Raw genomic sequence first — 24,940 nt, forward strand, 5'->3', positions numbered from 1 at the left:
GTGGCTTATTGCTTTTATAAAACAGGACCAACATAAAATGTGATAAAACACAATATTTTTCAGAGAATAATGTAATTTATGATTAATAATAATCGACATACAAGTTAATTTAGAGTAGGGTACGGTTGCCAAGCAACCAAGGACCACTGCATGAGAAGAACGTTTGGTCACCCCTCATTGTAAATTGTGCTCATTCTTTTTCTTATGATAACACAGCACTATTAGCAAAAACCTTTACTGTATAAGAACTTTTTGGTCAACAAATTACCATTATGAGTCTTATTTAGCACCAATCCAGCCACACTGCTCTTCTCACGCTGAATCCCAAACGGCTCCCTCCTCCCTGCATAGTGCAAATATAGCTAAGAAATAGTCATTTGGGATTCAGACACATCCATACTTCATAAATGATGCACTACTTGGCTGTAGAGACTAGAATGTTTAAACTTTAAAAGCTAGCACATTTTTATTACCAGCCCCTTTAAACAAAAACCAGGTTCTTACTTCATCAGTACACTGTTGATCCATGCGAGCAGCATGAGAGTCAAAGATTAATCCACTAACAGCACAAGTTTTTTGTGCTGCGGTGCAGTAATATACAATTCGGTTGTTGTGAGGTGGTCATAAGTGTGCTTATATCCTGGATTTTACAAGGGCTTCGAAGGCGGCTCAGCCAATCAGATTTTAGAACCAGAACCTTTTATTTTAATAACATTTTATTTTTGACTGATAGATCATTCAACATATAACCACACAAAATTCAACCACCAAGAACTTCTGCAGCATTTTCCCTTGTCATATTAGTGTGAATTAGTTGTTGGACATGATTGGTTACGGGTTTGTACATCCCATCAGACTATCTGGACGTTCAAATAAATCCTGAGAGCTGTTAGACTACTTAAATGTTGAAATAAAACCTGTCCCTACACTTTCATTATTCTCTGGAATTCTGTTTTCAGTAGACCAAGGTTAGTTGCTGGGTAGCTTATCACTCCATATCTTTCCAGATGTCTCTCAACAACATGCAACAGTCATGTTATGACATGTCCACTTTCCCATAAATTTTTAATCTGATTGGATTTTAAATGTTATGAAGTATACTAGGTTCAAAGAAAATGAAAAGAAACTCTTTTCACACACAGTTTCTGGTGTATGCAATATGTAACATTCTGACTGGTAATGTAAAAAAAACTATTTTGTCAAAATAACTTATTTTCTCTCATTTCTGACTCTCAGAATGACTACATATCTTTAATGTATTACATATTTCTTTGATATGTAATAACACATTATTTTGACATCTCAAAATTTATTTTGCCATATCAAAATTAAAAAAAAAGTTATTTAAAAAAAGTTATTTTAAGATGTCAACATTCTGGAAAAAAAAACATTGTTTTGAGATATTAGATAAAACTTTTTGAAAAAACAACCCAATAGCAATTAGATACAGAGTCAAAATATAGACAAGGAGATGAAAGATCACAAATATGGAGAAAATGTTCTAGAAAAGTGCAAACATGACAGATGAAGATACCTATTTGTCACCTGTTGTTCAACAAATGCATGTAATGGAAGCTAAGAACACAGACAAATCATCACCACTGTACAGACCATCATTAAATATTAATGATGCACTACAGCCTTAATGCATTTTCCGAGACAAGGAGATAACCTGTGTTAATAAATAATTGCATTGAACACATTGCATTTCCCCCAATTATACAGCATTTCCCATTATCCACATGCAAGGGATAATATTGCACTTCATATTAAGATGCATTAGATATTTCCTCTGCATGTCATCTGACACGGTACATTTTTTTTTGTCTTGCATCTTAATTATATTGTAGTGGTTGTTAGTGATGTTTAGTCTTCTTTCCTTTGGCTAATGTGAGTCATTATTTTCCCCATCGCTCATACTCAAGTGAATTAGGCAGTATTCCTTTCCTCCACTGGACTAGATGGATGGTGTATAGTATGCACACCATGATGGAAGTATTCTGTAAAACAGTTCACATTCACAGTTTTTGCCACTGCACATGGCCTTGTCTTGGCTAATTTCTGCATCCTGAGGTGGTCTCTACACGTGCTGTTAGCTGATAAGCATAGTGGTATCCTCTTTGGGAACTCTGGAAGAACAGACAATATGGAAATGTAAGAATATAAACTGGATTCTCATAAACTCTTGAATAAATATAGAAAATATAACTTGTAGTGACACCAAGACTTTACAATGTCTCAGACTCAAGCTCTATAATACCTACAATACAAGAAGCTATTTATCTAGGCAGTAATTGTTTATTTGCTTAGAAAACAATATGAGTAGAAATACACAACATTAATATAATAAGAAGTAATGTTATTTCTCTCTCAATAACTGGTTTGACTGATCAGTGCTTTATTATATTATATATTATATATGTATGCATGTATACATACATACATATATATATATATATATATATATATATAATATTATATTATATTATATTATATTATTAATTATATTAAGTGCTGCTAATGGAATTTAACAAATCATGCGAAGGCTGGGGGCATCAGAGAAATCTGGAATTGAACCTGTGTTCTTAAAACTAGCTCAAGACAATGTCAAATACTTTTTTGAAAATAAAAGTTCTTACTTTTTACTGTACTGTTCATTCATTCTAATGATATGTGGGGATTTTACAAGCAAAAACACACGTAAGACTTTAGCCCAGTACTGTATGTCTAAACCAGAGCTTGCATACAACAACTCAGCTCAGCTGAAATGTACAATGTTTTTTATCAACAAATGTTGCTACATTTTTTGGGGAATGAAACAGTTTGTGCTTCCCTGGATGCTCAGCCTTTAGAATCAAACCCATCTATATTTAGGAATTATATTCAATGGCTTATTGTTAACAATAGGATACACAGTTTTAAGAATAAGCAACATTTTCCAAGGAAAAGCAACACTTTTCACTATTTGACAAAGCTTTTGACTTGTTTCGTTTTCCATTGGCCTTTGTGATCACATGAAAAGATTTTTTTACTGTCACATGTATTTTAAAGCCTCATACATGACATCGCCTTATCTCTGGGGTATAATAACAATACTGCACATATTAATGCCCTAAAACAAATTTATTACTGTACATCCTCAGCATAACATGCAATAAATAACGGGGTGCTTCTGACACACTTTAGAAATCCTTGTTTGGTATTAAATGTAAACAAAACAATCTTTGTTCGCTATTTCATTTTTGAATGCATCAAATTTGCTAATATAACTCTACACAGTTGTAGATGTCATTTCAGTTTACTGTGAAATAACTAGCTTTTTCCTACTGTGGTTTTTGAATATTGAATAGTAAAATAAAAGTTTCAAACTCCACCAGTGAGTTAAGTCAAACCTTTTCATCTCAGCCTATGGTACCATAACTAAAAGCAAAAATTCCATCAACAGTAACTGGCAGATGACCAGTAAAAGAACCAGGCATTGAAAACAGAGAAAATTGACCTTTATCTTCTAGCTACTCAAGCTATATATTTCATGGGATCAATCTAATGCTGAAAGTATTGATGGGATTCAAGCCTAACTGTAACAGAAGTACTATAAATGATCTAATGAAAGATGATAAAGATCTGCTGAATGCCTGAATTAGGGGTAAAGACCACTTTGCTGGCTCTGCTCCAATCTACTCAGTGTCTTGTTAGCTTGTCTCTGGGTGGATAAGTGGCTTTTATCTGGGATTTATATACAACATCAAATTACGGTTGGGATTTTTCGGACACTCCTTTCAGATAAAGGCTGCCAACTGGACAATAACAAAACATGTAAAGAGCGGTATCTGCCCGGCCCTCACATCTGCTTGGAGAAAAGGCAAAAACTGCATGGTCTCCTGTTTTAGAGAAGTATTCCAGTGTGTTTCAGCCACAATCTCCACCTGTATTATACAGCTGATTACCACAGACTATAATTCAGATAGTTTTCACTGTACTTACCAAAAAAGGTAAACCACAGTAATAACAGAATGCTTTGGGCAGTTGATGAATTCTGTCATTGTTTATGCAAGACCAAAATTATTGTAGAACATTCATGAATTCTTTAGTCTGAGGTATTTAAGTCAACTGTACAGTTAAATGGAACTTGTTTTCCCAGAAAGAGGAGTTGGTGGTAATTTGTTACCAGTGTAGTGGTGGAGTTTTCACAGACTCCTCTTGATTATAAATGGGTATCAGACTAACATGGGGCAAGTGCAAGTAAATAAAATTGAATTACACTTCAAAAAGCAGCTCATGTCTGTCATATTCTATCACTTGCACTGTTGTAGTTTTTCCACATTGTGTTATACTGTCACATTTATTTATGGAAATTAGCAACTTTCCAAAGGGTTCTGTTTTAGGTGAGTTTAGGGTTTAGATTTTCTGTTCTTATCTAAGAACAGGGTAACATGAAATTATTGTCCGGTGTGCTACAGTCAGACAGAGATCAGGCTGAACAACACTGGAGCATTCATTCAGCAAGCCAATAGGAGGTAACATTTTGGTAATGCTACTTTTGCAGCAAGATTGAACAGCTAAGAAATACTACAGATGTAGGCCTGACAGGCCATAGTACAGTTCAGATGAGTATGTTCCTCAGTATAGTGTTGCAGGGCTCCAAAAACGTTTTGCCCTTTTGCTCAACTGCCTTAAAACCACAACTCATCATCAGTGAAATATTTGACTGACTCAACTGTTTCAGTCTTTAGAGGTGAAATCATCTGTATAATGTACCTTCCACTGTATAAATGAAGTTTTAAAGCATACTGTTGCTGTTGTAACAAAACTTGGTATCGCTGGGAATTTTTAAGTGAAAGGAAAATAAAACCCTCATATCTAATGTAAATGTGGCAGGTGGTTAGCTCAAATGCTAAGAGGTTTTAAAATGACTGTGGATATATGAGACACAACATATCTACTTGCATTGGTCAAGGAGAAAGCTTTGTTTGTGTCAACATTTGCTTGCTTATCACAAGAGTTACTCATAGCCAAGGGGAAGCTTTCTTGTGCTTTTCTCTCTCTCTCGCTCTTTTTCCAGTCTAGCCCTACATTTCTCTGTAATCAGCACATAGCTGGGTGTGTCCACTTCTTTCTCCCACCGCTAATTTCATTTTGTATGCCACAGCGGCCTAACCTCAGTGCTGGGGAGAAATCTGGAGCCTGCTGGCTTATGCCTGAGATTGTGTACCTTGTGCAGCAACATAGCATGACCGAGGGGCCACCATTTTCTCTGCTCCCACCATCATCCTCCCCCTCCAGCAGGGGGAAATCCTTCCCTGTCCTCAGGAACAGCTGCAGCTTGGTCAAGGGGAATCTGGTCTCCTGGTAGCGTAAGTCCACATGGAAAGGGGATGTTAAAACAGTAGCTGACTTGATTGGTCAGCCAGTACATGCTTGGTATCTGAAGTTTGCTTCAATAGCTTGGCACTGGAGCTATGCGGCTAATGTTGCTAATGAGTCAGGGAATCTTTTACTCCCGCAATTAGCATTGTGCATATTTCTGAATTCTTAAATTATCATATTGGCCTCAAAACTGTATCTGCTATCTCAAATAGAGCTGTGGTTTCTAGCACTGTATAATACAGTGGTATCCACAAAAACAGAAGTTATGTTGCATACATTCTAAACACTTACTTATAAGGCTCCCACTATCTTTAGCTATGTAAAATACTTTTATTTAGACAAAAGTATGTCAGAAAAGGTGTAAGTAAGTCTGTTTGAGACTCCTTAATAAACTGATGCAGACTAATGCAGTTTTATGCATCTAGTTTGCACAAGGCCAATTGGTGAGGTATAAGCTTCCATAAGGCCTTCTTTTTAGCTACATTAGCCTCAAAGCTCCAGCCCAAAAGTAAAGAAAGAAGCTTCAGACACTAAAAACGCCTTTGCAGATGGGCTACATTTAGGTTAACAATAAAATTAAACTGAAAAGTCAATGTTATAATTTTTCCTTTTGCCAAACTCTTTAATTGAGAGCATGGACCAAATGCCACCCCAATCCTGAAATAAGCCCATATCTTGTATTGTAACTTTGCTGGGGCCATCCTTATGCTTCTATGGCTCTTTATGTGCTGACTGAAATTTCTGGGAAACAGCACCATTATCCCCAAGCTGTGTATGTATGGTACTTTGCAACTTCTCCAAAAAAAAAAAAAAAAAAAAAGATGTGTTTTTTAAAAAGTTTGCTTAGCTCACTGAGGCGAGCCTAGCTGAGGGCATAAGCATCCATATTAAAACGTATTCTTTGTCCCTTGCATGACCTTTGGTTACCACAGCACTTAGAAGCCTGCTCAGAGGTTTCCTTTGTAATGTTGAGGTTTAGAACTAAGAGCTAATGGAAGGCTGACCCTGGGAAGATACGTCTGCTGCCACTTTGCTTATGTTATGAGCTGCAGTGGTTAGGCATGTTGTGTAGGTACCTTGATGGTCTCGTAAGCATCTGTGATGAGGGCTATGAAGAGACTAAGCACCATGTAGACGAAGAGAGATATGAAGGTGTAGAGGTAGACTCTGCTGAACAACCACACCAGAGTGTTCTTCTGCTGGAACTCCGCAAATGTAGGGAACATGTCATCTCCATTCACGAGAGAGAAGAGGCACTCAGCCACACGGCTGAGACCTTCAAACTGACCCCCAAACAACAAACCAGAGCAAGGAGAGACAAAAGTGTAAAATTAGCATACTGGGTACTAGCATGCATGAGTTTATCTTTATATGGATTTTTGTGTGCACTGTATAAAATAAATGGGAGACTAAATATGATTAAAAGATTAAGCAAAACATAAAGGCACACACCATGACTGAGCTCTTTACAAACACTGTACACATAACTGTACACATAACTGTGCTCCCATCTTGTGGTCATAATAGGATGGTACACAGTACACAAGTATTTCACAAAAATAGATTTTTGTTGCTATTCTAGTCGATTCTTCCAAATGCACAAGAAATCTCAGATTTCACTGATTATTTTGGTATGATTCTGCTTTTTTAAAAATAATATGACTATATGAGACCCTGAGGGAGAAGCGGCTTAGAAAATGGAAGGATTGGATGGATGACTGCATGAGACCCTGAGGGAGAAGTGGCTTAGAAAATGGATGTATAGATGGATGACTGCATGAGACCCTGAGGGAGAAGTGGCTTAGAAAATGGATGGATGGATGGATGACTGCATGAGACACTGAGGGAGAAGCGGCTTAGAAAATGGATGGATGGATGGATGACTGCATGAGACACTGAGGGAGAAGCGGCTTAGAAAATGCATGGATGGATGACTGCATGAGACCCTGAGGGAGAAGTGGCTTAGAAAATGGATGGATGGATGGATGACTGCATGAGACCCTGAGGGAGAAGCGGCTTAGAAAATGCATGGATGGATGACTGCATGAGACCCTGAGGGAGAAGTGGCTTAGACAATGGATGGATGACTGAATGACTGCATGAGACACTGAGGGAGAAGCGGCTTAGAAAATGGATGGATAGATGGATGACTGCATGAGACCCTGAGGGAGAAGTGGCTTAGAAAATGGATGGATGGATGGATGGATGGATGACTGCATGAGAGTATTAGTGTAATGTGATGGGTAACATGTTTGTCTTTTATGCCTTAGACTGGGGTTCAATCCCTCGCCTGAGCAACACTCTACATTATACCAGTATGAGTCCTTGGGCAAGACTCCTAACACCTAACTCCTAACTCCTACTACCTTTGCCTACCGCTGTATAATGATCAAAGATGCTCTGGATAACAGCATCTGCCAAATGCCATAAATGTAAATGAAATCAAACTAAAATCAAAGCAGCTGATTTGCCACCCTCTGATCAATGCATTTTACATTTTTAGCTTCCTAATTTCTTCCTGATCAACAATGCTTCAAGGTCAGGTCATGTGAATAAAACTGTGGCCTTTACTTTTTGTGGCCTACACTAGTACTGTTACCTTTTCATGATAGGGCCCCAGGACGATCCACCCACAAAATGTGTAGCCCAGATAGATCATTCCTGCACAGCAGCAGAAGCGTAGCACCTTTGGCAGGGCTGCTTGCATAGTGAGGATAAGAACCTACACCAGAATAGATGGTTTGAGCTTACTGTAGTCCTTGCAACACCAGTCCAGTGAAAAATGAAATGGATACAATATCTCCCTGCTGTTTCCAAATTTAATATAGTGTAACAGGTAACAGCCTGGGATTCAGTCCCCTGCCTGGGCAAACACCCTACACTATACCAACTATACATTGGCCAAGACTGTTAACACTACCTTCCCGTACCTGTGTATAAAAAAATTCAAATCAAATTGTAAGTTGCTCTGGATAAAAGCATCTGCCAAATACCATTAATGTAAATTATGAAGTTGCTTCAAACTGTTACACAAATAGACTTTATGTGGTTTCTAACACTTAACAAACTAATACAAAAAATAATCTATAAAAATATTATCTATTGTTGATCAGCTGCATTGGGATACATGCCGGTCTCAGTTAAGTGTGTTAAATCCACGTGTACCCAAGCACATGAGTGATGAGTGTTGACTCACATTGTATTTCTGAAAATATCCCAAATATCTGATGACACCAACCCACACCATGAGTGTGGATGTTCCCAGAAAGATGCTACACACATCATAGCTAGTCATGCTCTGTGAAGACAAAGAGAAGGAAAGACGTTAACACTGAACTATGGCAGTCAAATACATGTAATAGCTCTCTCTTAAATCATCATGTCTTAAGTTCAAAAATATTTAGTCTTGGTATGAATAACCTTGGACTATTTTGTTCTTATCCTTGACCTTCTAAAACAAATGGTGTACTACAGTATTTACTTTATATATATATATATATATATATATATATATATATATACACACGCACACACACACACACACACACACACACACACACACACACACATATATATATATATATATATATATATATATATATATATATATACTCCTGTTGAATTACTGGTTACATTTATCTGTATGTAATTGGGCCATAGTGTAATATAGTATACATTCACTGGCCACTTTATAAGGTACACCTTTCATACCTTTACTCTTTGTCCATTTTATCAGATCCATGTACCATATATGTGCATTTTATAGCTCTACAGTCACAGACTAGTTTGTTTCTCACATAATTTGTTAGCCTCCCTTTACTTTCTTCTTCTTCCTAAACTGCTTGATACAGCTAGGATTATGGTAGCACTACCTCACTGACTTCCACCAGGGAAATTAGTCTGACATCCCAGAAGCCTCTAGCTGTGACTCCCATAAGAGAGACATGACTCTTGGGATTAGGAGATCCTCAACGTGCTCCTTCCACCAACCGACAACATCCTCGTTCAAAGTCAGGGTTTCCCCACCCCTGTTGAGTACAACTTGAGTGAAGGCTTTCTGACTGTTCCTGAGTCACAGGACAGTTGTCCAGAACCTCGCTGAAGCCAACCGAATTCTTTTTTCCATGGCCTCTCCAGACTCCTCCCATGTTCTGGATTTTGCTTCTGCCACGTTGGTACCTATCTGTTGAATCAGGAATCCTCCGGCCAACCAGTTCTCAAATGCCTCTCTTTACCTTGTTCATCAATAGTCATTCAGATTCAGATTCAGATTCAGATTCAGATTCAGATTCCTTTATTGATCCCAGGGGGATATTGCAGTTGTTACAGTTGCAGCCATTTATGTAAAAAATAAACACTTTACTAATAATTTAAGACAATATATAGAATATATAGAATTGACCCCCACAGGACCACCCTAGAGCAGGTATTATTTGAGTGGTGCATCATTCTTAGAGCTGCAGTTGTACTGACACAGTAGGGTTACTGGAGTTTTTAAACACCTCAGTGTCACTGCTAGACTGAGAACACTCCACTATACAAAAATATCCAGCCAACAGTGTGACGTGGACGGACACCGAGCACTAAGGGAGAATATGGATGACTAACACATACTGTATCACTAACATTACATCTACATGGATCTACAAGATAAGTGTGTCTAATAGAGGAAACAGGAAGTGGACACTGTGTTTAAAAACTCCAGCAGCACTGCTGTTTTTGATCCATTCGTACCAGCACAACACACACTAATGTCACCACTATGTCTGTGCTGAGAATGATACACTACCCAAATAATAGCTGGTCCTGTGGGGGTCCTGACTATTGATAAACAGGGTTAAGGAAGTAATAAATTATGTAGAGGAACAGACGGACTACATGCACAGTTGAACAACTTCGAAATACTCCTATATGGTAAGTGGACCAGATAAAATGGACAATGGGTATAAATATAAGGAATGAACGCTAGTTATAAAAGGCATTACAAATAGGATTAATTAGCACGTGCAGTGTAAATGTTGCCTAGTTTATAAGCAAAAAAGTACATTATTCCTGCATGGGACTCACTAGAATGTTGTCTGAAAACAATTCATTTTAAAACAATTTAGTTTTGAGTTCCTTTTGTGGTGAGTCACAATTACCTTTGCCTGTATTTCCATCTTCAATACAGATCCTATGATTGCCATAACATCACTGATAATTACCAAGACATACCACCCATTTAAAAATTCTCTTTGGTCATCCTCACATACTTTGCGGTTGTATTTTTTCAGACAAAATTTGGAAAATCTCTGCAAAAAAGAGGAAACATCATATATCATAACTGTATAATAAGTAAACATAGTAAATCATAAAACCGTTTATATAGGAAAAGGTCCAAACAAAGTGAGCGCTATCAAAACACTGTACATCTGGAAAAATACTGTATATGGGCAGTTATTTCTCATGAATGGGGATCTACCTGAAGTAATTTAATTGCAAGAACAATGGAGCGAATGCACAGCACAGCAGAAGTGAGGCACACTAAAATAATGAAGCCATCAAAGATCAGGAGGTAGTGAGTATTCTTCTGAGCTGAAAAAGACAACCATAGTGTTGTACATTATTGCTATTCATGTTAATGGTTGAGTTTTCCAAAGAAAATGATGCTGTAATTCAGCTGTTCACTCAATAGTGCTGACAGTATAAAGTTAACAAGAACAAGTAATGACCATCTATAAATGCAAGTGTGATATACATATTATTTGACACCACAACATTTTTGCTAACATTTATTATGCTCAACTGCCAGACCTTCACAGTAATCTAACGACCTCAATATTTTGAGGGAATATCTCTGGAATTGTCAGCCTAATCCTGATATTCCACATCTGTATTATACTGTTGATAGCCATGGACAATTACAACACAGTTCCATGTATTTAGAAATGACCTGAAAACCTGTGTACTTAAAAATCACAATGAGGTCAATGGGCATCTGCTGAATAAAAGTAATATATAATAGTAGTAAAAAAGAAAGAATTATACAGTGCTTATTGATGGTTGGTATAGTGTAGTGGGTAACACCTCTATCTTCCATGCTGTAGATTGGGGTTTAATCCCCTGCACTATACAAATGAGAGTCCTTGGGCAAGACTCCTAAAATTGTCTTTGCCTACCTGTGTAAAATGATCAAGAAGTCACTCTGGATAAGAGCATCTGCCAAATGCCATAAATGTAAAAGCTTCATTTACAAACACATCTGATTAAAGACTTCATGAAGGCAATTGGCAAAAATATATTTCACATAAATATTAACTAACAACATTTAACTGCTCACTGGCTGCTGCTCTTACTGTGTTTCAAGTAAGAAGATTACTGTTCTGTCCTGAGCAAAGAAAAATGTGTCAAAACGATTGTCTTTTGTAATCAACCACATGGTACAAATGTGGCAGATAGAGTTGTGGTCGAAAAACCACTGAAATGTTCTTAGTGACAGAGCCAACAAGTAAGCAAGAATGTTTATGGCATATCGGCTCATAGCACGGTCTGCTAATGTTGACTACATCATCATGTGAATACACATGGTAATTATATGCCAGTAACCAATTTCGGCTTTGTCTGAGGAAATTCTTATTAATTATTAATGACTGCCACATAACATTTCCCATGTTCCTATGGCTTGTTCATGTGAATGAAAGCGTGGTTTCATTAATCAGCACTCAGTGTGTCAGTGTAGTCTGTGTATGTGCGTATAGTGTCTCATACCAGTTCCAGATATCTTCCAGTTCTTGCATGCACTACTAACAGCATCAAGATCCAGGGTAATTTTCACTTTTCCACTATGGCATTGATTGTCAAATGTAATCTGGAGAAAAGTCAGATGAGGCATTTATAATTCGCTCTCTGACAACATAATCAAACTCTCATTATTGTACCAGGCCTTGTTTTAAAACATCTTACCGTCACAGCAAACATGTAACAGTCAGGCGGCTCATGTGAGCTTATGGTTTGTAGGTTAATTCCTTTAAGTGTGAAAGAGATCTCAACGTTGACAAGCCTGTAATTAACGAGAAATACAAGCAGTCTTAGTAGCCTAATAGAAAACAGTGAAGACAGAAATTCGAGCATTTAAGCATCCATACCTGTAAAAGTCCAGCTCAAAGAAAGTGGAACTGTTTGTTCTCCATGTTGCAATGGACTTAGGATCCCAAGTCAAGCAAACTGAGAATGGGAAAGAACACTTTTGGTCAAATCACGATAAACACAAATCGTTGCTTATGTTAAATGTCACAGCGAGAAAGATGATACAGACTATCAAACTATCAATCTACTGTTGTAATTGTGACTTATTTTGCCTTGCACTTCAAGTGACTGTGTGATAGCCCATGTTAAATTTATTAAAGAATCAAATCAGATTCCTTTTTTATTACTCCCAGGATGTTCTGCTGATACTGGCTCAAAAGTGGAATGGCACCACCTCTAGTGGAATATGCAGGGTGGGGTGAAGCCAATACCTTTCTCAGTTTGGGCATCAATATCATAGGACTCATCTGACGACTCCACCCTGCCCGGTCTGTAGGACTCTTTACAGATTACCAAGGGCAGTAGCCTCCTGTTCTCCTCTGCATAGCTAACAGGGCCGACAGACAGCTGGTCTAACTGAGAATACTGCAATATAGATTAAGAGAAATTACACTGAACACTACAGTTTCTTCACAAATTAGGATCTTCATCATAATAACCAAGTTAAGACACAGCTTAGATAAAAAAAAATGAAACAAGCAGCGGTTGCACCCAAAGAAGCTGAGACTGAAAAAATACAAACCTGATCTAAGACATAGAATATATTATCAATGACACTCTGTTTGGTGTAAACAGCCACACTGTAGTCATCTTCATCTACACCGCTGTAGCTCTTCAGGAACAAATTCTTGAAAGCCATCAAGTTCTCTTCCTTGTAGGCCACTACAAGCTGGTTGCTAAGGCCAAAGAGAACAAGCTTTGAAAGCAGAGTAAAGAATAGGTATGTGAGTTTGACAGCAAGAGCATTATAGCTACAAGATCATTTGAAAAGGATTATAGCTATATTATCTTGGCAATATTGTGACAATGGTCATATTCAATTAGCTTTGAATGGAAATTAAAGAATAAATATTAGCCCCAAGGTGCATATTCAATGAAAAACATCACATAAGCCATAAAGCAATATACTGCATCCTATGGTGGCACTGCAGTTAATTTTGAAAGTTAATTTGATACCTGAGTCGTAATCATAACTATTTTTAAAATCTGCACGGCCAGCTTCCACGGTAGTTGTCGTCTCGCTCTGTATTTCTCACAGGGACTCATGAAGTAGTATCTCAGGTCTTCTCTCAGGGTTTCCTCCATCATAGGCTCAAGGGTCACAGGCATGTCAATGCTACACCAAAACAGACGACCAGTAGTTGTCAGCAATGTAAACACTGAGAGGTTTAAAGGCCCCATTTGAGGGTCAACTGAACTTTTTGATCTAAAAGACTTTGATGTAGACATTGTTGAAGTGTCAAAGTATGCTATTCACTATCCAGTCAATACAGTCCACATATATGAACTAAGTTGCAAAAACAGCCTGTTTTAAAATGACACTTTTTGTGATGTCACAAAAACCAACACATTTATATACGTTCACCCTACAGCAGTTTCACTCCACCCATTCATGTTGAAGTTATTAGGCATGTTTCCACCAGGATTGCTAGTAGAATGAGGCCCAAACATAACCGGGGAGAGCTTAGAAAATGCTTATATCATATAAAAATGAATTATTTAGGTACATAATTGAAAAAAAATGTTAAAGAACGCCTTACGGACAGTGAGGACCCTTTAAAGGAACACTGAGCTTGCTAGAGGAGCATGTTTTTGATCAAAAGCCAGACTGTTCTGGCTAATATGCAAAATTCGCATCAGAGCTGTAAATTCAGTTTATTAAATATCAAAACAAGCGATATAAGATATATATAAGTTATTTCCATGTGACATCTATTCTCGAAATGAGGAAGGTGATACATCGTTCATCATACAGTGAAGGAAGTGTTCTAGCCAAGTGTGAGGTTTCTGTTTGTCCTATCAAACATTTCCAAAACTGCCCAGAGAACATTGACAGGGTTCATACGGGGAAAGTCCAAGGTTAAGCATGAGCAATCAAAATACTGGCAGCATTTTTAAAATCCTGACACAACTCAATTTTGAACTCATGCATAAGATTTTCCATTTTATTTCCAATTTCTTTTAATCTAATGAATTAATAATATAATATGAAATAAGAAAAATCAAGGCTACAAAGATTTAAATGTACCCTAAATGTTCCCTAAAGAACTGTAAAGAACCTCTTACTATCTGTCAGCAGAGGAAGTGAAGTTTATGTGCTATTTTTCTCTTTTTTTGCTAAAATAAAACGCTAAGGTCCGCAGTGAGAGGTGTGAGCAGCAGTTAAAGTGCTGAACCTAAACTACTTGAAACCCAGTCAAGCCCTAAAACGTTTTTTTTAGATGTTCATGGGGTGAGTGACACTTTTCTATCTGCAGCAGGTCCTGTAGAGCTCGTGCACTGCGCACTCTCCTGTTTCCCGCACCATCACTTTATCAACACACAGAAGAAGCAGCGAACGCTCCAACCTTCGCTAAGCGGAGTAAGGAATGAAAGAAAAGTCGAAGTTGAGCAGGTGGGCTGCTGGACTGTCGGAGGGAAACGCTAGTCTATGATAACGTTTAGTTACTTACCTCGTCGAATCTGATTTTCTGTCCAACAACTCCATAACGACTGCGCTGGCGGCTGTGCAGCGGTTCAACTTTCACATGTTCAGTGACTGTCAGTCAGTGTTTCATTCCGATGGAGAACGAAGCCCCGCCCCTTCGTAGCTCTTAGACCAATCACAGGCTCAGAAATTCACCACTAGGCGTGTACGCACTAAATCGAATCGAGCGTTCTTACAGGCCCTGAGGGATTCCTGGAAACCTAACTGACAAACTACTACTACTAAAAATAATACTTACATTACTAACACTAATACTATTAATACTACGACTAATAATAATAATAATAATAATATTACTAGGACTACTACAACTAATATCACATCTATTACTACTACTACTACTACTACTACTAATAATAATAATAATATTACTAGGACTACTACAACTAATATCACATCTATTACTACTACTACTACTACTACTAATAATAATAATAATAATATTACTAGGACTACTACAACTAATATCACATCTATTACTACTACTACTACTACTACTAATAATAATAATAATAATATTACTAGGACTACTACAACTAATATCACATCTATTACTACTACTACTACTACTAATAATAATAATAATATTACTAGGACTACTACAACTAATATCACATCTATTACTACTACTACTACTACTACTACTAATAATAATAATAATAATATTATTATTACTAGCACTACTACAACTAATATTACATCTATTACTACTACTGATAACAATAATAATAATATTACTAGGAATACTACAACTAATATTACATCTACTACTACTGATAATAATAATAATAATAATAATAATAACAACAACATTACTAGGACTACTACACTAATATTACATCATCTACTACTACTACTACTACTACTACTGCTAATAATAAGAAGAATAAGAATAATAAGTACTATTATTATTATTATTGTCTATTTAAAAAATGCAACTTTTTCTCAGAAAGTAATGATTTTCACACACATGGAGTTTTGAAAATAATGCAAAAATCTTTATTCAAGTGCTTCCGCTATTGAAATATCATTATTATATAGCTTCACACTTACTCATAAAAAGAAAAAAAGTCAAATTATATACACAATTACAAAGCAACAAAGAAATAAAGACAGGAATTTCTAAGTCATGAGCATTATTGCAATGATTCTTGAACTGGAGTCCCAATAGTTTCGACGTGTTCCTCTTTGCTGGACGGGTCCAAAACGCCTGCTGACAGCTCCAACTACAAACAAGACAAAAAAAGCTAAGCATGTAAACATTTAAAGTAGAATGGCAACTGGATAAATTGGCAAAATAATGATGCAAGAGATCATGTTTGAGAAACAGCAAAATAAAGAAAGCAACACTAAACAAAAAAGCACCAACATAAGAGAAAAAAAAACACCACTGAAACATTAATGCTGGCCCTAATACTGTGTCTATCAACATTTTGAATCAACAGTAACATTTATAAAACACACCCACCCACCCATGATACACCGACAAACCCATGAGCCCCAAAAAGTATGGGAACATTCCTGGTGTGCTAGTTCTTGTTAGTCTGCCTGGACCAAAGTCTCTTCTGTTTTTCTCAATGCTTCAAAACAGTCACTGTCAAAACAAAATCTCTCTCCATTTCTGTCTTTTTTGTGATGCTCTTTACTCGTGACTCAGCAATGAACAAAACCGAGCAATAAAAAGGTTTAAAATCAAAAAGATTAGTTCTGAACTAATTCGTTCTAAAAGAAACAGAAGGTTATCCCTGACTGGTCAGATGTTCTCCCTGATCTGTTGAAGAGCAGTTTATGATCCAGCATCCCACACTGAACATGGCTTTAGTAAATCAGCAGACTGTACTTGGAGATATAATGAACCAGTACCACTGTCAACCTTCTACTACAATCAGCTGATTAATCATATGCATTATTTTTTTGAGAGCCAGTGTACAGAAAATTTTTTGTTCCTGGTCCAACTCATCATTCAAGCAGCATAGAGACAAGCACAATACTTACATCATTCCTTTGATTATCTCTTGATGTTGTGTTATCTGAGTTGTTACATTCAGCACTTTGCCCCTTGGGCACAGGTTGAGCGGGTTTCTGCTCCGTGTTGCTGTGTGCAGGTGTCTTTTTTTCCTCTTTGTTCACATCTGCTGGAGGTTCAGCCTCTGTTCCCTGCTGAACTCCTGAGTCGTCAGCTGCGGCTCCCTGAAGATTGTCTGTGTCATCGCCGCTGTAAAGGTCAGCATTCCGTAAGGTTTCCACGTACACCTTTCGCCGCTCTTCTCTGGGCCCATTGCGTCTCCTCTGGCTAATTTCTGGCCTGTCACAGTCCTCATTAGCTCTGTTGCCCATCTGGTTGACTCGGTTGCCCTCCTGACCTGCACGATGTCTAAGTCTAAGGGGCGGGTCATGACCAGCGTCACCTCCTGCCCACTGGTCCCTTTGCTCCTCTCTGTCTGGCTCCCTCAGTGGAGGAGCGTTCGACTGCTGCACAGCAGGTGGAGGGTCTCTGCGCCCCCCACGCAGAGGCCTAAGGGCAACGTGCTGGATGGCTGCTTGGGCACTACCATACATAAACACCTGAGGAGGGAAAGAAGGTCATTTAGTTTTTAGTGGAAATTAGAAACATTAAGGGAATAACAAATAAAAAAAACTATATTTTTCAGAATAAAGTGTGGAAATGGGCTAATTTAAAATGTAGTTAAAAAGTTGAAAATATTGTACACAGATGTGCTTAATTTTTTAGAGGTTCAGGGATGGAAACCAAAATGCCTGAACAGAAACAGTATTTTTTGTGCCACACCTTCCTCTGAAGTTAGAACAAAACAAAAGTACAACTAATGTCTCTTTAAAATTTATATAATCACAGAAAACCCAATGTGCCTCTTTTTGTAATCAAAAATATTCTATGCAGCACTTAAACTCTGATAATGTTGTAACATGTACTGTTTTCTCCCCAGTCCATATGATATAAATATATGGAAACTAAACTGCAAAAACAGTCCATTTTGAATTTGAATTTACTGTTTTTGTGATGTGACAAAAATTGAACTGAATTGTTTTTACTTCCCAAAAAAACAAAAACACAAAAAAACCTGTAGTCAAAAATTTTGTTATTCTTATTCAGCCCATGACAGTTGGATTTGGACAGTTAGACGGGGATTGTTAAATAAATAAATAAGTAAATAAACAAATAAATAAATAAATAAGCGCTAGAAACAACAGCCAGTGGCCACATAACTATTCAGCATTTTTTGACATCTCTTACCAGAATAGAGAGCACGATAGTAAGAAGCACAGGTATTTGGAGGGTCACAGGCAGGTCTTTGAGTAAAGCTCTGAGAAACTCACTAATGCCTTGTCCAAACTGCTTCAGAGGGTCTGTAATAAATGTGGTGATGGTGATCGTGATGGCCTGTGATCAACAAACAGATGATGATCATGGTTTAAAACGAGATTCAGTTGATGATCATGGTTTAAAACGAAAAAAAAAAAAAGGTACTAACCTTCGTTGGAGGCACTAGCAAAATGGGATTAACAATGAGGACCTCGTAATATTGCTTACAAGGATCATCCTGCAGAGTCCATGTGGTCCTAAACCACTCTGAAACAACATTTATATTATACATACATATTAAACATTTATGTTTTGCTTTGTTTAATGACATTTTCTCATTTGCTGCTGCTCCATTTACCAATCCTGGGATAACATACCAGCTAAACTCAAACCCTCATCCTGCTCACATGAAGTCAATCACCATATCTTTGATTCACACTGTTAGAAAAGCCAGAATGTTTTGTCATTTGTTCCCATTTGTGATTTTAGTTATTTTATTGGTTAAGCAATAAAAGAGCCAACAGGTCTGTAGCTGATGCCATAAACCTGGCCCTCCACTTCATCCTGCAGCATCTGGACTCCCCAAGAACCTATGCTAGGATCCTGTTTGTGGACTTCAGCTCTGCATTCAATACTATCCTTCCCACTCTGCTCCAGGACAAGCTCTCTCTGCTCCATGTGCCCGACTCCACCTGCAGGTGGATCACAGACTTCCTCACGGACCGTAGATTGTCTCGGACACGCGGACTTTAAGCACAGGATCTCCTCAGGGCTGTGTACTTTCCCCCCTGCTCTTCTCCCTGTACACCAACTGCTGCACCTCCATCCATGACTCTGTCAAACTGATTAAGTTTGCGGACGACACCACCCTCATTGGACTCATCTCAGACGGTGATGAGTCTGCCTACAGGAAGGAGGTGGACCGGCTGGTGACCTGGTGCAGCAACAGCAACTTGGTGCTCAATGCCTAGAAGACAGTGGAGATGACTGTGGACTTCAGGAAAGCCACAAGCCCCCTGCCCCCCCTTATCCTTACCGACACCCCCATCACCACTGTGGACTGTTACCGGTTCCTTGGCACCACCATCACCCAGGACCTCAAGTGGGAGCTGAACATGAGCTCCCTCATCAAGAAGGCTCAGCAGAGGATGTACTTTCTGCGGCAGCTGAGGAAAGCCAAACTGCCGGCCCAGCTGATGGTACAGTTCTACACGGCCATCATCGAGTCCATCCTCAGCTCCTCCATCACAGTGTGGTATACTGGGGCCACTGCCAGGGAGAGACAAAGGCTGCAGCGCATTGTGCGCTCCGCTGAGAAGGTGATCTCTCCAAGACCTGTACATCTCCAGGACTGTGGGGAGAGCGGATCGTATTATAGCAGACCCTTCTCACCCCGCACACGGACTATTTGATCCACTCCCCTCAGGCAGGAGGCTTCAGTCCATTCGGACCAGAACCTCCTGCCACAGGAACAGTTTCTTCCCCTCTGCCATTGGACTCAAGAACAATATATAATCACGTCACTTACCTCTTTATAACCCTGCCCTGGTTACTTTACTTGGATTGCACTACTCCACCTGCACTGTTGTATATAGTACTGTTGTACATGCCTTTTGTATTTTTATTTTTATTCATTCTATCTATATATTTGCATAGAGTATTTATTTATTTGGACTTAATTTTGCATGCCTATTACTACTTGTTTTTATGTTGCACCTTCATGCCGAAGCAAATTCCTAGTCTGTGAATCCTGTTCATTGACAATGGCAATAAAACTTCTTCTGATTCTGATTCTGAAGCAGGTTAATTAACAGCTCATACCAGGGATAAACAGCATCACAAATTGGCTCTACATGCTTGAGGACAGAACTAATTGAGCCTTATTCACCAACCATTCCTAAGAATTTTTTCTTAAAACTCACTTAGATTTCGACATTCACCAATGTTTTCTTATTTGGGATTTATTCTTAGGGAAAAACAGAATTCACTCACATTTTAGAATTTGACGTGGACCTTTCCTTAGAACCTTTCTCAAGAACAAATTTATGAAAACACATCAGAAGATATTGGTGAATGAGGCCAATTGGTAACCTCTGTCCATGTAATCTAACAGGGGTGGAGATTAACTCCCTGAACAACGACATATTTAGAGTTTGACATAAATGCCATCAAATTAAAACCATTAATTAGCCAGTATTAACCGAGTCCTGGTCTTAAAATCTAATTGAAATGAATGTTATCAAACAAAGCACATTTATATTAACTTGAGCAAGCTGTGGGGTTTTAAGGTTACTAGGGAAATTAACATGAGGTACTGCTTACTTCTTAGATAATTGGAATTCCTGTAACACAAAACATCCCTGGCTTTTCTTTGTAGAGCATCCATTTAAATTTATTACTACACATGGGTATAAATTGTCGTTCCCTCATAGAGTCGTACGCCAGCGTTGAATCATTTCAGAGCTTTACCTGTTTTAAAACATTCGAACTGATTAGCTTAGCTGTTGCTGCTGAAGCAGCCATTTGCTTCTTTTTTTTATTTGTTTTATTTAAAAAAAGCTTGGTGAATAATAGCTTTGTTTAGTGGTAAAGTTGGTGTACAGACTTTCTTTTAGCTGCTGTTAGCCATGTGTAGCCTTTATCATGCTAACCAGCAAGCTAGCAGAGAGAAGGGAGTTTAGTTTGCAGTCTAAATCCCAGCATATCGCTGCTGCCGGAACAAAACCTTGCATCTCCATTTTGGTTTTTCAGTTTTTGGCATAATTTGAAAGTACCTAAGGTTCTACATTGTCTGTGTACATTACATGAAGAATGGACCAACAGAAAAGACCCAAAATTAGTTGGAAAAAGTCTGGTTCCATTGATGTACATTGAAAGTTGAGTAGGCATTTTACTTCTCCTGTAAAGTTACCATGTTGGAGATACGAGGTTTTGTTCCAACAACAGAGATATCTAATGTTATGGTTTCTCAGTGTTAAGTATTTTAAAGTGCTTTCTTGTTATGTCTTATAAACAACTCTGTCCACCATTTTTTCAGTTTCTGAAAAAAGTAATGGAACAGCCATTATTACAGTGTCAGGGACTCCCCTTGTGGAGCAACAGTGAGTCAACGTGGATGAGGGCATGTAAAAACATGTTCATCCTCTCAGAAAACGTGAGACTGACTCAGTGAGCAAAAATGACCCCTGAAACACTTCCCAACGCATAGCTGCACAGCCATTGATGGCAAAGGGACTCTCCATTCAAACAACAAATTTGAATGCAGTAGCAGAAAACTCACCCCTCAGATTATCCTTCCAGTCAATTTTCTTCACCCCAGTGCATTTTTCATTTATGTTTTCCATCTTTACAATGTTTGCCTGGTGTTCAGCAAAGGCAATCTGGCAAATGGTAAATCAGCACTTTAATCACTGAGGTACACTACTGTGAAAGAGTTTAATAAAAATAAAGAAATAAATAAATAAAACTACAAAAAGATCCTAAGAACTGCTGACTACTGTTCATTCATACATTTCAGACAAATAAGTAATGTGATTTTATGTACCCAAAACAAGTAATAATGAAATTTTTTTTTTCAACCTTTTATATACCTTAATACACTGTTTTAATGATTCACCTTTAAGGCTTATATATTATATTATATTATATTATATTATATTATATTACATTATATATATCAAGGTAAGTGTACGTGTTTATTAATCTCTTGCAATGTCTCTTTTGAAATGTAACGTCTTAAACTGTCTTGGTGATGTGTCCAGGCCACTGACATCATTACAAGTACACAAAAACAAACTTGGTAAAAAAGCCTGGTAGCGGTTATGTGAATGCTGAGCACTACTGAGATGGACAATACCTTATAGAGATAGAACCAGTTCCACACTATACTGATGAAGAAGCATATGGCAAACATCCTTCTAAACTGCACAAACCAGGACACTGTGGACCACATCTCTGTGCAAATAATGGCCACAATGATCAGGATCAAGATGAAGACCTGCATGAGAAACAGTGGGATATATTACAAAGAGTACACATATCAAAATATGACCGTCCAAATGTTCAGCAACAGTTAAATTATGATTCTGCTACCACTTATTTCTGGCAAATTAACTGCTGAACAAAAGGCCTTTTCATTTCTGAGCACTGAGCATTCTGTTTCACCTTAATGACCGTTTCAGGCTCCACACTGAATGTGTCTTCAAAGCGCCACTTCCAGGCCTCATAATCATGGAGTTTAAAGTTGACAAGTATTTGACTAAGAGCATCATCCAGAGCCCCAGTTCTCCAACTGCTTTCATCATTCAGAAGATTCTGGATCTCTGCCACCATCTGTTTGGACAGCTTCACCTCAGCATCATAGTGCATGTCAGTGTTAACAGCAGTGGGCTGGAAGTACAACCAAGCCAAAGGTAAACAACATCGAAATATTTTATATATATATGTATAAATGACTTTCATAGCTACTATGAAAAAAGCATACCAATCCAAGTTTCTCAATTTCCTTCAGAAGCTTTGAGAGAAAGCGCTTGAAAACTGGATTACATGTTGGCTGATGTGAGGAAGAGGAAACCCTCCTTTTGTGTTCTTCAATCTGTGAGGCATAAAAAAGCTATAATTATGAGAATATTCAAAAATCTTTGTGACGAACAAAACTGATCCTCAGTAATACCATATGATCTACTCTATATCTAGACCTAACAAGAAAACTCCCCAAAAGTAAACATATTTGATTCTCATTATGATTAACACATCAACACAATAGCATAAGATGTCCTGCAAGATCGAGAGTTTATTGTCCATTATACTGACCACCGATAATGGTCACATCATTTATATCCTTTTCTGCCTCCAACTTAAAATTACTTTCTATTCTCTCTAAAATCTCTCTTATTTGTTACTGGTGAGCCCTTCTGCAGTTGCACTTGAAAGTGGTCTGGCAGTGTGAGGAAAACAGCAGTTCCACAAGGCATAAAGGCATTTCACTTTCCGGAGAGATAGTTTATTTAGTTTATTAGGATTTATCCTAGTTTTGTACATTTTTTGCTTTGCATATTAATTTTCTGTAATACTGAGTAGTTTTACAATTCAGAGTCTTCTCAATAACAATAAAACTGAGCTGAAATCATTAGATACATTCATCAGCCACTTCATTAGAAAGCCCTACCTTGTGGGTCCACCTTGGTGGTGTGCAGTGCAGTGTGGTACAGTTGGGTTATAAATACAAAGTGAAGCCAGAAAGGTGGAGCTAACAATGGTACAAACCACTGATTGGTCTAATGCAGTCATGAGGCAGTGTCACTAGAGTCAGATGATCATTATTTAAAACCCAATAGAATGAGATGCTCTGGAAAGCTTGTCCAAAGTTGAGAACTGGCTAAAGCTCCCCAGCATTGGGTTGTGGGTCAGTGGAGTTGTCCACTGAAGTGATGGAGCACTATCTTGTACTTTTGGGATGAGTAGGAGGGTGGTTTGTATTCCAGAACTCAATATCCAGCATCAGTACTTGACCTCACTAATGCTCTTGTGGCTACGTGTCATCAAATCCTCAAAGCAACGTTCCATTAAATATTGTAAAACCAATATTGTATTGTTCCACACCTGCTCTAGAAGTCCTTTATTGGCTGGTATTAGTGTTAGGTAAGGAGGATAGAACTTCAGATGCAGGTTTGAACTAAACACCACAGGAATGTAGATCTCCAGGAAGAGGGTTGGTAACAAGTGGCGTAGATGGATCTTATGGGGTGACAGGTTCTGCTTTCAGAACTTCATGCTTTCAGAACTTCAGACGCAGGTTTGAACTAAACACCACAGGAATGTAGATCTCCAGGAAGAGGGTTGGTAACAAGTGGCCTAGATGGATCTGGATCAGGTGAATGAAAGCACAATAAAATGCTTGAAGTGGGTGTGGTTATCTGCACTGCCTATCAGACGTACCTCTCTCTGTAACGTGTTCACCTTGTTGGTGCACTCAGTGATGTCTGGACACTGGGTCCCTGAGCTAGAATCCGGAGTGTACTCTCTTCTTTTAGTGGGCACATTACTATAGCTGCTGGCCTGTAAAACACGACAACATAAATGTTGATGTGCTGCATGATGTTCCAGCAACCTGTACAAGGTTCAAGCTGACAGCACGTCACCTTTTACCTCAGCAGGCTTCTTCATGCTTTTCGATGACGCATCGTAGTTCAGCATGTCGTACGGATCAATCCACTCATCGTCGTGGGAGTTTCCATAAGCAATAACAAAAAAGCTTCCTACAAGAAGAACCCCAGACCCCGACAAAAGCAAAACGCCCGGTAACCGCATGATGATTACTTGTATAACAACAAATAATTATAATAGCTAACGTTTGTCTAACGTTAAAGCACTGTTATTGTCGTAACGATATCTTAATTAAAAACAAACGTCAGTAAATCCAACTTTCTATAAAATCTTCCAGTGGTTGTCATTTGAGGAAGCACGATGTAAACACTACC

At 38.1% G+C, this 24,940-nt stretch overlaps 2 protein-coding genes across 2 annotated transcripts; both read right to left on the minus strand.

The window, feature by feature from the left end:
- Positions 1–677: 677 nt before the first annotated feature.
- Positions 678–15,191, minus strand: mcoln2 (mucolipin 2). The gene is made up of 14 exons (XM_017702382.2): positions 15,105–15,191; positions 13,609–13,768; positions 13,175–13,348; positions 12,864–13,017; positions 12,492–12,570; positions 12,310–12,406; positions 12,115–12,214; positions 10,829–10,941; positions 10,509–10,658; positions 8,564–8,665; positions 7,967–8,089; positions 6,444–6,650; positions 5,213–5,346; positions 678–2,129 (listed from the first exon to the last, which is right to left on the minus strand). The coding sequence occupies exons 1-14, from the start codon at positions 15,137–15,139 to the stop codon at positions 2,093–2,095; spliced, it is 1,665 nt and encodes a 554-aa protein (XP_017557871.1). The 5' UTR covers positions 15,140–15,191; the 3' UTR covers positions 678–2,092.
- A 924-nt stretch (positions 15,192–16,115) lies between these two features.
- On the minus strand, positions 16,116–24,940 carry clcc1 (chloride channel CLIC-like 1). The gene is made up of 10 exons (XM_017702383.2): positions 24,609–24,940; positions 24,399–24,518; positions 22,945–23,055; positions 22,626–22,850; positions 22,318–22,458; positions 21,742–21,841; positions 18,631–18,728; positions 18,393–18,539; positions 17,135–17,704; positions 16,116–16,365 (listed from the first exon to the last, which is right to left on the minus strand). Exons 1-10 carry the CDS (start codon positions 24,768–24,770, stop codon positions 16,276–16,278), a joined length of 1,764 nt encoding a protein of 587 aa, XP_017557872.2. The 5' UTR covers positions 24,771–24,940; the 3' UTR covers positions 16,116–16,275.

Source organism: Pygocentrus nattereri, chromosome 15 (assembly GCF_015220715.1).
Source record: "Pygocentrus nattereri isolate fPygNat1 chromosome 15, fPygNat1.pri, whole genome shotgun sequence".
In the NCBI taxonomy this organism is placed as follows: Eukaryota; Metazoa; Chordata; class Actinopteri; order Characiformes; family Serrasalmidae; genus Pygocentrus; species Pygocentrus nattereri.